The sequence below is a fragment of the Colossoma macropomum genome, unplaced genomic scaffold, assembly GCF_904425465.1.
Source record: "Colossoma macropomum unplaced genomic scaffold, Colossoma_macropomum, whole genome shotgun sequence".
NCBI lineage: Eukaryota > Metazoa > Chordata > Actinopteri > Characiformes > Serrasalmidae > Colossoma > Colossoma macropomum.
In genome coordinates, this window is record NW_023494801.1 from 6062338 (window position 1) to 6078280 (window position 15943).

Consider the following 15943-nt stretch of genomic DNA (forward strand, 5'->3'; position numbering starts at 1 on the left):
GTCTGAAGAACCTTTTTACCACATGAAGAACCATTTAAAAATGCAAAGGGTTCTTTGTGTGTTCATGCATCTCTATAGATTAATTTACTTTACTAAAGAACCCTTGAAGAACTATCATTTTTAAGTGTGTATCAAGCTTATAACAACAAAAGAACCCTTTTTGGTGCTATGCAGAACCATTTTCAAAAAGGTTCTACATAAAACCATCTACAGCACATTCTCCACCAATCTGGAGAACCATTTTACAATGCAAAGAACCTTTTAATCATGCAAAGAGTTCTTTGAGTGTTCATGGTTCTGAATAGAACCATTGGCTTTATGAAAGAACCCTTGAAGAACCATCTTTTTTTAAAGGTGCACAGCTGGTCATCCAACATCAGAAGCTGACCTCACTGAAGTTCTTGTGTCTGAGTACTTTTGAACACACTGTGTCTGTCTGTCTTTCTGAGGGGAAAAAACTGGTGGACTTGTCCTTTAACGCGCTGAAGACTTCTGGCTTCTTGCCAGGGCGGCGTGTGACGTAAACGGCAAGAGGCGGGGTGTCTCCATGGGCGTGAGGCGCGCCAACCAATCAGCTTCCGAGGCCGGACACGTGGTGATTAGGCCACGCCCATCACCAACTCGGAGCTCTCTCATGCTGCACTTCTTCAAGTCTACAAGCGGGACAGCAGCAGCCGGGACGGTTCGCGTTTAGCCGGATAGGCGCTCCACTCTACAGTTTACCTTTCACTCAGAGCTCATTCGGAGCCAAAAACGTGCTGATTTGCTGTTCCGTCCCTTTATTTTCACCATCATCAGCCTGGAATTCCACTTCCTGAGGACTGCGTTGTGTTTGGGACAGTGCGTCAAGGCAGCCTGGCACTAGGACTGGAACACCTGGAGGGCAGAAGGTGGACTCTCTGCGCATTTAGGACACTCCGCGTGTTTTCTGCTCCATGCACTGACCGTGTGGACTCTCTTCATGGAGCTGTGGCCACAAGTCCCCAGCTGGGGCATTGCTCAGTGCCACTGAGGCGTTAGCAGCCTCGGCTAAGCCTCTGCTGCGCTGCATCTGGCCTGAACGCGTTTGTGTTTCACTCCCTTTGCTGTGCCTTCTTTCCAGCGGTGGATGCTTGCCAGCGTTTGCGGACAGGTGCTGTAGGCCACGCCGGGGTTTGAATGCCTTTGCACGGCGCTTGCTGGTTCCTGTGCTGCAGGCAGGGCTTCAGCTTGCTGGGACGGGAGCATGGAGAGAAAGAGGAGGAGGAGGAGGAGGAATCGTTCGAGTTGCGCAACAAGGACGCGCAGACGGTACGTGAAACGCTGTGTTATGTGCTGCTCAGGCCGAGGGGGGGTGCTTTAGTAGGACATCCAGAGGAAAGCAGGCCTGTCCTGCAGTGTTAGGACTGAGAAAAAAGGCTCCTGACTTTGAAAAGTGCTTTTTTAAAAAAGCTCCATGTTTGATTTGTTAAAACAGACCTATTTTCTTTAAGGTTACTGGGGATAAGCTTAGGGTCGGCTTTAGTACTAGAGTTAGAACATTTTTATTACATACTGATACTTATTACGTACAAATAATACATGTGGGACAATGTATCATTGCACATATTATTATTATTATTATTATTATTATTATTATTATTATTATTACTACATCTACTAATATTTATGGGGCATAATGTTATTATATATTGATACTATATAATACATGAGACATTGTTAGTACATATAAATGCCTACATATATAATACATGTGGAACACACACACACACACATAAGTATATGTTTTGGTATATACGTGTATACATGTGCTGTCGGAACAAAACCTCTTATCACCAAAATGGTAACTTTACAGGAGAAGAAAAAAAACATCCTTTACTTTTAATGTAAGTCAATGGAACCAAATGTTTTCCGAGTCATTTTAGGTTTGTTTCTTTTTCTCCATTCATCATGAAATTTACACATAACGTAAAGAGCAACAGGCGTTTTCAAATTAGGTCAAAAACTGAAAAACGACAAAAATAGAGATACTAGGTTTTGTCCCGACAGCACTGATTTAGGGCATATTATCACATGTAGATAATTATTTATCAAATGTATATGGGACATGTTTTTATTACACATAGACACATGCATGACCCCATGTCCTGACATGTCCCGACAAACCTGTAAGAGTTCACGTGGGTATAGAGATGGCCTGGGTTGACATGGGAAGGGAAAAAGGCGAGCTTGATCTAAGTGGACAGACTTGAAATGAGCCCAGCAGTTGGCTGAATTCGTACAGCCTTGCAAGACCAGTTTTGCTGGTGTGGGTAAGGGACATGAAGAGAGAGAGAGAGAGAGAGAGAGAGAGAGAGAGAGAGATCAAGGTGCCCTACGGGCCCAGCTGCTCCATCCTGAGGGGGGGTTTACGTTGCATGGAGTTTGCTTGGTCTTGCAGAAATAGAAGACGTGGAAAATGTTGGCTCAAATCTTGGAGGAGAGTCGCACAGAGTAATCTTAAACCACCTGCAATTATAAGTATTGTTACTTACTAAATAGTGACAGGTATAAGTAAAAAAAACAACTTAAACAAAAGTATGAGGGTGTAGAACCACCCAGCATCTATCAGCATGGGCACTGAAGATTGTTAGGAGCTGTTCTTCTCTTTTTGGGGTCATTTTGGTCTAAAGCTTCAAAGTGAGCTGTGTGAGCAGCAGTAAAGCAGTGCAGGAGCTGAACTGACAGAACAGAATGAAAGGAACCCCCCAAAAAGTATGTAATGGGTTAGAAAATGTGAAAGGCTACAATAGAACTGAGGAAAAAGTGTCTCATGAATATGTTTGAGTGCAAGTAAAAGTATTCTCATTTAGAATCCAACAGAATTGCAGTGGGGAGCACAGAATAGAGGAAATGGAACTAGATACTACCCACTTTTGGCTATGGTTCTGCATGCAAATCAAGGCTAGTCAGGTTTCATCAGACAAAAGGGAGATCTCTTTAATGTCCCGCTTAGCTTAGTGTAAAAATGTGGTATGGTAACTCCGCCTGGTCTTGTTTTGGCATGATCTCTGTTCAGAGATGTTCAGTGCTCCAGTGATGTGTGTGTTAGGTCTGGGCAGTGTCTCGTCTGTGTACTGGCATTGGTGTATCCCAGTTCAAGGGGCGCTCTGGCTAAAAATCGAACCCTTATCTGTTGTAAACGTGACTCGCATGACGAAGTAGTCTGTGGAACAGGGGTGTCACACTCAACAACTAAAAGGACCGTATTAAAAAATCTCAGCAAATCCGTCAACTGTGTTTTTATTTTTACTGAACATTTTGCTGTGACCTGTTCTGGCCATTGTTTATACAGTATATCGCTGCTGTCAAAACAAAACGTTGTATCTCCATTTTTGCCGTTTTTCAGTTTTTGACATAATTTGAAAATGCCTGTTACCTTTTACATTGTATGTAAATTTCATGATGAATGGACTAAAGGAAATGGCTCAAAATGACTTGGAAAAAAGTCTGGTTCCATTGACTTACATTAAAAGTAAAGCATGTTTTTTTCTTCTCCTGTAAAGTTGCCATATTGGAGATACAAGGTTTTCTTCCAACAACAGTGATGTCCAAAACCTGCAGGGGGTCAGAGTGTGTGTTATGTTGCGGTGTATGCTGGGGATTGTAGTGCAGCTCATGGTGAAATGGGCTAATATTAATAGAAAATTAAAATAATTTTGCAGGGTGAGTAGGATTGCACCACAGGCCTGACTTGGCTCACGGGCCTTGTGTTTGACACATGGGCTCTAGAAGGAGATTTTCTGGTTTGAAAACTAGAAATACTACCTTCTGATGATGGCTCTTGAAGGTAGGAGGAAAACCTACAGCTGCTCTGGGTGGATTTGTGCAGGTGGGCTGTTTTGAAGTGTTGTGCAGGTGAATGCAGAAGGAAGGTAACTAGCTAGTGTTCAATGCTAGAAGCAGAGTATTGAATTGAAGCCATATAGCTGTAGAAACTTCTTTAGATCATTGTTACATTAGAGAGAATGGAGAACTCAAACAGCAGAACCATCTCATCACATGAGGAGGACAACAAGCAAAAGGCTAAAGTTGGAAAGGTATCTAGATACTTCAGTTTGGCTTCTTTTCTCTGGCTGAAAGCTTGAAACAACAAAAGAACCCTTTTTGGTGCTATATAGAGTTACACTAATGTTAGCTTGGTTTTACTTATGTACACTCTTAGGATGGTTTTTCAAGGTTCTTTAGTAAAGGGAATGGTTCTATTTATTCTGTATGGAATCATTTCGTGCATAAATGGTTCTTTGCATGGTGGAACAGACCTTCAGATTGATGGTGTCAATCATGTGCTTCAGTCATTGTGTTTTCTGTGGTTATATGTAGTTGAAAATGGTTCTATATAGCACCAAAAGGGTTCTTCTACTGTAACAAGCCTGACATCATATCAATAGAACCCTTTGGTGCTATGTAGAACCATGCTTTTTCTAAAAGATTCTATATAGAGCCATCTATAGCACATTCTCCTTCAATCTGATTAAACTAACTTTCATGATGCAGTGAACCCTTCAGTCATGGAAAGGGTGCTTTGAATGTTCATGGTTCTATGTAGAACCATTTTCTTTACTAAAGAACCCTTGAAGAACAATCATTTTTAAGTGTGTAGAGTTACACTAATGCTAGTTTGGTTGTATTACTGTACATTCCTAGGTTGGTTCTTCAAGGGTTTCAAGGGATTGATGTAGAATGTGTTGTATATGGTTTCACTAGAACCTTTTTGAAAATGGTTCTATATAGCACCAAAAGGGTTCTTGACCGCTTGACAGTGTGACAATGGCAGAACCCTTGACAGTGTGACAATAGCAGAACCCTTTTTGGTGCTATGTAAATCAATTTTAAAAAGGGTTCTATGTAGAACCATATACAACCATTTTCTTTACTAAAGGACCCTTGAAGAACCATCATTTTTAAGTGTGTAGAGTTACATTAATGCTAGCTTGGTTGCATTTATGTACATTCTTAGGATGGTTCTTCAAGGGTTCTTTAGTTATTCTGTATGGAATCATTTCATGCATAAATGGTTCTTTGCATTGTGAATTGGATCTTCAGATTGACGGAAAATGTGTTGTCTACATAGAGAGTTTTTAAAAAAATGGTTCTATATAGCACCAAAAGGGTTCTTCTATTGTTACAAGCTTGACAGTATGACAGTAGCAGAACCCTTTTTGGTGATATACAGAACAATTTTCAAAAAGCTTCTATGTAGAACCATATATAACACATTCTCCATCAATCTGAAGAACAGTTTCACCATGCAGAGAACTATTTAGCAAGCAAATGGCTCTGCATAGAACTCATGGTTCTAAATAGAACCGTTCCTTTTGAAGAACCATCTTTTTTAAGGGTAAACTGATACTGTATAGTGTGTTTCTCTGGTTGTGTAGGTAGTGAGGAATGCATGTGTGGGCCTTCCTGCTTTACCGCTTCACTGTGTTTCTGTACTAATGCGATCGCCCGTATCCTGGACTGGACTCATCGGTCAGAATTCTGATGTAACATCTGACAAAGACTCTTGACAGTCCTTCTTATTCAATCAGTCCTCGGTGTGTTTACTTACTCAGTCCAGCCACACACACACACACACCGTGGTCATCTGACCTATAAGGTCATTGCATTGTTCCCATATATGTGAAGGGCCATTGTTGACGCACCGCACTGGTACACGAGAGCACGTAACGGCCTACTGTATCTAAAAGACGTTTGAAAATGTTCGTCAGGGCAGAGGAGAGTGGGGCTAATGAGCCTGGGCAGGCTCTGAACTCTCCTCGCCTCTTGTAGTAAGTACTCTGTGTAATAAGCACTTGACATAATTTGATATTTCACAATGTTCCCTTGGTGAAATTTCAGCCATTGATTTTTGCCCGGCCACTGAACTGGACCTGGCCGCTCACACCTCCCCCACAACCTCAGAGTCACCAGAGGCAGTTCCAGTTAAGCTCCGTGAAGTCAGCAAGCGAACACTGAATTAACCCCTTGAACTGCAGGCTTAATGTTTAGTCTCTAACCTTAAGACTTCTCTTAATTAATCTTAGTAACTACAACTGTATGGTTTTAAGAAGTGCTGACAAAATGGATTATCATCATCACTTCTTCATTTTCTGCTGAATAGTTAGGAGCTGTTCTTCTCTTTTTGGGATCATTTTGGTCTTAAGCTTCAAAGTGAGCTGTGAACATTTGAAACACATTTTTTCACCCTAATAGTGTTTAATAGCTTGGGTTGCACAGACAGCTATATTTAAATTGGGATCTGAGTTATTTACTCAGTGCTTTGATTCAAGAACAGCCTCCATTCTATAGGCCACAGGGCTGATCACCACAGTACCTCAATGGCAGTGTGCCACCACTATAACAGAGCATCAGAAGCAGTAAGCACAATGCTTCTACACCTCAGCACTGACTGCCAAGCTCCGTAGTGTTATCAGTGTGGGCCTTTTACACCGGCAGCAGCTTTACGGATAGACCACAATGAAAGGACCGGCGGATGTATAAGCCTCAAGTCTAATTTTTGCTGCTTGCTGCGAGCTGGATGCTGCTAATCATGCGTTACATACATTTGTGCTGTTGGTGTTTAACTAGGTTACTGTAACACCAAGTTATCAAGTTAAGCTATACTTGATAAATAAATGTATTTATATGTTTATAATAGCTGTTTTTATTGATTTCTGAGCTGCTGTTATACATGTTGCAAGTTTTCTCAGCAGACCAGTTTAATTATTGGTAGGCAAATCATCCTTAGGAGGTGGAAGGAAGCAGGGTCCTCCATAATTTAAAGAACGGGTTGCTGAGATGGGCAAAGTTACTGAAAAAAATTATAATTTGAATTGTTTGGGGATTTAGAAGTGCGCAGATGTAAATTGGGCAAATATTTAAGATTTAACGAGAGTTCTTAAAGATGAGTACCGTGGTGTGACCCCCCCCCCTTTGTTGTTGTTATATTTTTACATTAATTAATTAATTTATTTGTTTGTTTATTTTAAGACTTGTGTGTCTATGGTTATATCTACGGTTTGCTGAAACATTTACTGTTTATTTACTTATTTATTTATTTGTTTATTTGTGATGCAGATCCTTGAACTGCACTGGCTTAGGTCAGGTCATGAATGTAGTACAGACACAGTTGGGGTGGGAAGGGGGAGGGTAAAGGGTGTCGTTGCAATAATACAAATATATGTTGTTTTGCATTAATCTAAGATGAAAATCAATTAAAACTGTTAATCATAAAAAAAGAACTGTGCTGCCCTGCATTCATCCAGTACTAGTGTGAGTCTTCAGTAGCCTAACCATGAAAACTGATGTTGCGTAACCATAGAGAGGAGTGTAAACCACTAATTTGTATGTGAGCCCACTGAAAAAAAATATTGCTTTGAATTTACTTTCAATGTGACATCAGCGTAATTATTGTCGTTCTTTAACTTATTTTTGGCGAGAATTGTGTTGCTGTATTTTATTAGTGTGGGACCGATGTAAACGTTTGAGTCTGGTAAATTCATAGCAACACTTTTTTGGATGGATTTCTATTAATTAACTGATGTTATAAGTCATCTGCGTTATAACAGCCGGGCAGAGCGAACCTTACTCAGCGATTTCCCCCACAGCCTGTGACAATGAGGGCAAACAAAAAACCAGATTTTGGATCGTCTCCAGTGGAAAGTTTGTCTATGAGTAACAACTATTAACTTAATTCACTTCAATTCACTTCTAGACTTCTCGAGCACTCCAAAGCAAACTTCAGTCAGCCGAACATGCTCCGACCTATACGCTCTTGTATACACTCACCAGCATGACGAGGGTTTTATCTGAGCGAGAGGGCGCAGAGACAGACACCAACATGTCTGTGCCCTCTCGCTTGTGCGTGTGCAGACGGGCAAACATACACGCACATGGTGTCCTTTCTGGGTCATGCAGTGAAACTGGGCCCCGTTTGACTGTACACCGCTGACCCAATCAATGAGTGACGACCGCCTCAGGGCCTTTTAGGCTATTCCCTGATGGTTTTCTCTTTCTTCACCCAACTTACTCACTCTGTCCCTCCTCCTATTTCCATTCTTCATTCTTTACCTTCTCATTTCCTCTTCTCTCCCTCACTGAGAGAAAGAGTGAAAACGTTTGTTTTTGGTTACTGGGGTTAAATTTAGGGTTAGGTTTATTGTTATTACATATAGTCTTTCCTACATGCTTAGTCTTACATTGTTATTACATATAGTCTTATATTACATGCTTACATATGTATGTATATTGGTAGGTAGATACTTATATGTCTTCCCTCTTAGCAAAAAGGGCTTGTAACAATAGTGGAACCTTTTTTGGTGCTATATAGAACCATATACAACACATTCTCCATCAATCTGAGGAAGCCTTTCATGATGCAAAGAACCCTTTAATCATGCAAAGGGTTCTTTAAGTGTTCATGGTTCTATATAGAACCATTTTCTTTACTAAAGAACCCTTGAGGAACCATCTTTTTTTAAGGATGTGTATAATGCATTTGATCCCACGTTGTGACATTGTATAAAACTGTTGTGTTGAGGACAGTGAGTTAATAGGTCACTGCATCCCCCGTAGCTTGCAGGGCATTCATTGAGCATGTGTGTGCGTGTGTGTGTGTGATGTAATCACCTGGTCGATAACACTGACCTTGTGATTGAGGCTGGTCATTAGCGCATTCTTCAAAAAAAGGTCCACTTCAGTAAAGAGTGCACGACACAGTTCAGTACAATATACTACGAATAAAATCCGACCTCAGAGGAAGTTGCGGTTGTTTGAATGTTATAAGAATTTATTGAATGACATAAAAAACACTAGAGAAAAAGGGAAAGAGAGTCATTTTAATATTATTAAAGGCAACTCTGGGCCTCTGTGTACAATCTAGTATATTTAGCTAGCTACATTAGTAGATATGGAATGTACATTAGCAGACTGTGGCACATTTTATATCCAGTATGTTTAACTCAGCTATTAAAATTTGCACATGAACAAAACAGGTCATTTCACAAGAGGTGTTTAAACTTTTGCATGTAATTAGATACTCGCCACATCTCCAAGGAACAAACACTGCAAGTCAGATAAGGCCTATAAAGTGTATAGACTTTAAAAGGCACCTAAAAAACATAAGTTAACTTAATCCATAAGAGAAATTATTATTAAATAAACTTTCTAGAGAATTTCAACACTTCGTCATCTTACATTACTGAGCTGTTCACCAGTTTAAATTCGAATTTTCACTCTCAGCCATTTACTGCTCAACTTAGACTCCCTGTTCAATCACAGTGCACCACTATAGGCTGTTCTGATAATGTAAATTTTTGTTTTGTGAGAGATTATTAGATATTGATATTATATTGCTATTGACTTCTATTAATTATGAATAACTCAGCCAGATTGCATTGCTTTCCATGCAGTTACTGAACAGTAAGTCTTAGGATTTAATGGGCCTGGGAATTTAAAGGGTTAAAAAGCTCTTTCTCTCTCTTCCGTGTGAATGGGCAGTAGATTATAGTTACAGCTCACTGCAGCTGCAGGCTGTATTGATTATTGATATCTGGACTGTGTCAGCGAAACCTGGCTTCTTTCAAACATCACGCTGGATCAATACGCTGTCCTCTTCCGGCTGGACTAATGACCCCACGCCCGCCTACCTCTCAGGAACCGGAGCCGTTATCGCTTACTCAACTCATTCTCTTTGTTAGTGTGCTATATCAGTTCATAGCAACTTCCCCCTTCGATTTATGGGGCTGGGTGAAGAGGACAAAATCGGACTGAAACTTCACGCAACGTCACTATTCAGGTATGCAAATGATATTTGCTGGTGGACAGTTTGAACAAATAATGCCCTTTTTAAGAAATCAGCGAAGGCCGAGTTATCCTGGATGCTGACATCGAGATTCCTAAAGAAAGGAGAACTTAGGCTAGGGGTTTCATACTCAAATTATTTGGGGATTACTAGCCAGGGGGTCTTCTCCAAAGAGGGGGCGATTGAAAATATGCGGGGAAAAAAAGTCCCTACATTTTTTTCAAATATTTTAACTACTTAACATATTGTCACTGTCCAAAGAAAAACAAGTATCTCCTGGGATGGGTTAAGGTTTGGAATAAAACAAGGCTTTATTCCAAGTGATTTTAGAGCATTTCTATTGGTCCATTCATCATGAAAGTCACACGACGTAAAGGACAGCTGGCGTGTTGAAATGATGGTGAAAAATAAAAATCGACAAAAATGAACATACATGGTTTTCTTTGGACAGCGACCATATACTGGCCTGTAATTCCCATGAATATAGCTTACTGGCACAGCAGGGTGGCAAACTTTTTAACCCACCTGTCTCAGTCCATGTCATATTAGCCACTCAGATTTCTTTATCAGCCACTTTTTTTGTAAATACCTCATTTTTTTTAGCATACTACAACTAATAGTACAAATAATACTGATAGTAACCATAATATGTTAATATCATCTAAGGTTTTCAATAAACGTGTTAGTGTTCAAGTGAATGATGTTACTTTATATTTAAAAGTATAATTGTACAGGACTTTTATTTTGAAATTGTAAAATATGTGACAATCTAGGTGTGTCGTTTGCACACTGCTACTTGGTGACTCTAAGCTTCCACTACCTGTTAGCTACATTAGCCTTGTAGCTCCGGTACTAAGACTAGAGAAGCAAACTTCAGACACCAGACATGTCTTTGTTGATCGACTACAAGAGAAGAAACGGTATAGATTAGATTTTCTGCCAAACTACTGACAACAAATGACGCTGAACTGACCGCTTGAGGAGGTCCAGAGCCTCTCTTTCCGCAGCAGAAGCAGAAAGGGGGATGTATTTCTGGTGTTTGGCAGAAGTCTGGGAAAGCCCTGTCCGGAAACTTCCACTGACGTGTTTACACAAAGCCCTCCTCCACTGCACACACACTCCAACAGGTGGTCAGACCCCACAGACGGGGGGTGTGTTTGCAGTGTGTGCATGCATGTGTTTGAGCTTGTGTGTGTTTGGATGCTTGCTCTCTACAGTGGTCTTTAACGGTTTCTGTGTCAGCCGGGGATGACCACAGCCAACTGCGCCAGTTTGCCACCAAAAACACAGACTGACCCTCTCTGCGTCAGCAGTGTAGCTCAGTAAATGACCCTTCAGCCCTGAAATGAGTTCCTCTGTTTGTCCATCAGAGCCTCTCGTCTTTGTTTCTTCTTATTCTGTTCATTAGAGCTTCCGTGCTTTTGTGGTTACGACCAAATGTTTTACAACACCGTGGTTGGTGTAGTGTGATGGGTGACACCAGAGGATTTCTAGGCAGAAGAACTACCACCCGACATTGTGTTTTGGGTTAGTCAGACACTAGAGGGCGCTCCAGATGAATGGGTTCCTATGGAGCTTTTCGGGAATGCCTAATTCAGAGTAGAGCGGGGGGCATCTTGATGAGACCTTGTTGAAGTCGAGGTCTTGGTATCGGTACTGAAAAAATGTTAACTCTACCCAGCGTTAATCATTGTTGAGGCCTGGCTTGTGAACAGAACTAGTTCAGTTTCGTTGAATCAGTCACAGATGAATCGAACTTGTGAAATCTCTGCCCGTGTCATAGACTGAAGAGCTCTATTAGCCTTCGAACGGTAATGTCGCAAAATGTGAGCCTTGTTGTCTCGTTGGAGTCCGACTCCATTAGCGAGTAGATGTTATGGACGTTCAGAGTCCTTGTATGTGGTGGAGATTAGAATAAAGAATAAAGTGACATCAGTTGAATCAGTGAAATTGATTCGAAATACATGGGAGCAGATCAAAAGAATCGGTTGGTGACGGTGCCCTTGGGCCACATAGTAGAGTGGTCAGTTGTTTAACTGTAGTCTTTCTTTCTTTCTTTCTTTCTTTCTTTCTTTCTTTCTTTCTTTCTTTCTTTCCCTTCTGTTTCTTTCTCTCTCTCTCCATTTCTCTGTCTCTCTCTCTTCCTCCTCTTGTTCTCACCCTCTTTCTCTCTCTCTCTTACCCCTCTCTCTCTTGTTCTCTCTATCTCTCTCCCATTTCTCAGTCTCTCTGTCTTCCTCTATCTTGTTTCTCTTCCTTTCTCTCTTTCTTTCTCTCTCTCTTCCCTCCCTTTTTCTCTCTCTCTCCCTTTTTCTCAGTCTCTTGTTCTCACCCTCTTTCTCTCTCTCTCTCTCTTACCCTCTCTCTCTTGTTCTCTCTATCTCTCTCCCATTTCTCAGTCTCTCTGTCTTCATCTATCTTGTTTCTCTTTCTTTCTCTCTCTCTTCCCTCCCTTTTTCTCTCTCTCCCTTTTTCTCAGTCTCTTTTCTCCCCCTGCTCTCTCTCTCTCTTTCTTTCTTTCTTTCTTTCTTTCCCCTCTCTTTCTTTTTCTCTCTCCTCATTTCTCTGTCTCTCTCTCTTCCCCCTCTCTCTCGTTCCCTCTGTCTCTCTCCCATTTCTCAGTCTTTCTGTCTTCCTCTTTCTTGTTTCTCTCTTTCTCTCACTCTTTCTTTCTTTCTCTCTTATATCTCTCTCTCTCTCTCTCTCTCTCTCTCTCTCTCTGTAGCCCCTGAGGATTTTGTCTTATTTTCCTTTTTTCATGTTTTAGAGGAAGTATGAACCCTGTATGTTTTTTTAAATGTTCTCTGTCTGTTCCTTGAAGATGTTACATGGCATGGTGGACGCCCCACCCGCTGCAGCTGTTGGGGTGAGGAACAGGGCATCCTGGGACAGGAGCACAAACTGGCGCAAGTTTCTGGCACCAAACATACGCTGTTAATGTACAACAGCAGATTGGTGTAACAGCATTTAACCCCCCCAACCACCCCCCCCCACCTCGGCCAGCCGAACTGCTCTGCTCTGCTGGGGCCTAAAGTGAAGTTTTGAGTTTTCTGTCGGAGTGATGCGGTGTGGTGTGGTGTGGTGCAGTGTGAGGGCAAAACAAACCAGTTTTCCATAACGTTTACATGCGTAAGGAGTTACATGTGTTTTGTTTTTGTTTTTTTTTCCCTTGTGTTTTCACTTTCTGGGCCTTTTTTCCCAGCAGTCTGCACTTTACTCAGACTGTTACTCAGACAGCATGGAAAAAAGCCTGGACTGGAACCAAAATATTTTGTTAAGCCTAAAAGAAACATAATGCAACATAATGCTGTGGTAAGGCTGAATGATTAATCGTTCAAAATCAAAACACCTGCAATTTTCGAATCTGCTATTTTAACGGTAACCTACATTTTTCAACTTTTTTAAAGGGCCCATGTCATAAAAACCCAATCTCACAGTTTGAAATAATATATAAACACTGTTAAAGTTTCACAATATACCATTTACTAGGCATCCCATATATCGCTGCTGTCGGAGGAAAACCTCATTTCTCCAAAATGACGAAGAAAAATACATACTTTATTTTTAATATAAGTCAGTGGAACCAGAGTTTTTTCCAAGTAATTCTGGGCCGTTTCTTTTGGTCCATTCTTCATGATATTTACGCACAAAGTGAAGGACAACAGACATTTTCAAATTATGACAAAAACTGAAAAACGACAAAAATGGAGATACGAGGTTTTGTTCTGACAGCAGCGATATAGTCATTTTTTGTGATGTCACAAGAACCAACTCATTTCCATATATCCACCTATTCAGCCTACAGCACTGTAGCCCCACCGAATGACATCAGAGTTCTAAGGAGTGTTTCTTGAACGAGGCACAATGCAGGACAGCCAATCAGAGCAGAGCTCATTAACATATCAGTCTTAAAGGCACAGTAACAAAAACAACAAAACAACAAAAACAGCCTGTTTCATCCTCCGGGAGAAAGGCAGGTTGGAAAATGGTCATGTAACAGTGAATTAGTACAAATATTGTAAGTGGTGTAAAATGCAGGAAAAATGTAGGATATGGGCCCTTTAAGTTTCAGACAGGCAAAAAATGTCAGAAGCATAATTTACACAAAATAATCACGTTTAAATCACTGGTCAGTGAAATCACAATAATGCTTCTTGCCTAAATCGTTCAGCCCTGTATTACAGTGGAAAAAAGTAATGTTGTTATGCTTGAAAGTCATCTGTAATGAAACTAATGAAAAGAAATTGGGGGTTTGGTTAGCCCTGCCTTTCCCTGCACGCACACACATCTGCTCCAGAGGCCCGTGGTTGGCAGAGCAGAGGCATTTCCGGCCGTTTACTCACCCTCGTCTCCAGGGAGACGGAGCGGAAGTGAGCCACGGCACGAAACCCATCCCAGCATCTCCGGCCCGGATGAATCACTCCGTTCCTCTCTCCTCCGGCCCGGGACGCCGCTGCCAGTGCTCGGGCTCGCACGCCATTCAGCCTGCAGCTTCCTGCTCCCCTACACTGCCCTCTACAGGCCAGCCTCCATCTGGCCTCAGTCCAAACACTGCCACGGTTCCAGAACATGAGCAGCTTCACAAGCAGAGGCTGTTTTAAAGCAAATAGTTCAGGGGAAAAAAAATTTAGTTGATCAGCCAAGATATGTTAGATCTGTACTAGAAAAATCAAAAAAAGTGCATCATAATGTGTCACACAGCACAAATAAAAGTAGCAGCAGTCATTTTAAAGTGTAAAGTTTGTCCATTTAAGGAGCTTAAGGAGGTTTTTCACACTCACACATCTCAATTACAAAGAATCATCCACTGAAAGGTTCAGGGAATCGAAGGTGGTTTCTAAGTCCCCTTTTTGGCACCCCTTTTTACAAGCCTGCCTTGTTCGCAGGGCTCATTATTGCCTGGCTGGGGAGGTGTTTTCTAGGCCTCAGTGTTTCAGCCTCCACACTTAGCTTTCACACTGCTGACAGATCTAAAAGTGGCCCAGTACAGAGCTAACTCGCTGCCTGTCATGTTTTGGGTTGGAACAGTACTGCTTTTTCTTCGCCAGCACTACTAGGGATATATACAGGTATTCAGATACAGTTTGAGGTGCGAGTATTCGAATACTAAAGTCACTGTTTAGTAGTCACTATTATAGTATTCATTGTTAGAAGACAGAGAAAACATACCGGCTAATAGTTCAGTAAAGCTCGTATTGCCTAGCATGTTAGCAAGGACGTGGCTGAGAAGGCAGATGTAGCACAGCTCTCTCGGCTGACTACTCTAGCTCATGTAGCTAGGTCCAGAAACAGTGAAAATATGTTTGTCTGACAAATTACATGTTGGCACGTCCTTCACTGAGGAGAAGATACCTCACATAGAGGCCGGGTCCTGTGTTAGCTCCCTGTGTTAGCACATTAGCTTGTCTGAAGAGGCAGCCGCCATTCTTACCCACAAAAACCTACCAGTTTCCCTCTGCATGTTTTCAAGCGTATTCCTATGCATGTCCAACTTTCTAATTAATTAATTAATTAAGTAATTAATTAATTTATCTGATGTTCTTCCTTGTGGTTAACCAGATATCTGCTCATGAACTCTTACAGTTACTCAAAAGGAGTTGGACTACACATTCTTAACCAATGCTGATATTTAATTGTATTTAAGCAATTTAAATTTGCTTTAAATCTAAAATTTGCAGCTTTTTTGTTCATTTAAATTCATTCACACAAAAAAGCTCAAATGTGTGCATAAAAAACTGTAATTCTTCTATAACCACTCATTGCTGCGGTTGTGCTACATGTGGCTACTGTTGTTATCATGTTTCCAGTTTGTTATGTTGTGCTACAAGCAATTCTGTCCTATTTCAGGCTAGATTTGTTACAGAACCTGATCAAATTCATTCTTTTTTTGCGTTGGTGTCGGTCCAGTAATAACACTGGGTGTCACCTGCGGTTCTGTCCATTATTCGGCCACTGGTTTTCTACAAAGTTGTGCTTCACAGCTGAAGGTTCATCAGTAAAGGCGAGAGAAAAAGCCTCATTCAGAGGAGGCAGATGGGTAGAAGGTTTATGACACCACGCAGTCTTTCCTGCTGAGCCTGCCTGCCGTTTACTGCCTCTCTCTCCGCCCTGGTTAAACATTGACCGACTCTTATTACA

At 41.3% G+C, this 15943-nt stretch overlaps 1 protein-coding gene across 3 annotated transcripts in view; it reads left to right on the forward strand.

Moving 5' to 3' along the window:
* Positions 1-607: 607 nt before the first annotated feature.
* Positions 608-15943, forward strand: part of plekhh3 (pleckstrin homology, MyTH4 and FERM domain containing H3) — a 63497-nt gene continuing 48161 nt past the window's right edge. Inside the window, exon 1 of one of the 3 annotated variants that reach the window (XM_036589655.1) lies at positions 608-1290. In XM_036589655.1, the coding sequence (XP_036445548.1) occupies positions 1159-1290 (132 nt within the window). In that variant the 5' untranslated portion in view covers positions 608-1158. Of the gene's footprint in view, positions 1291-7173; positions 9800-15943 lie in introns of those variants that run through there. The other 2 variants (XM_036589654.1, XM_036589657.1) reach the window with 2 other exon arrangements.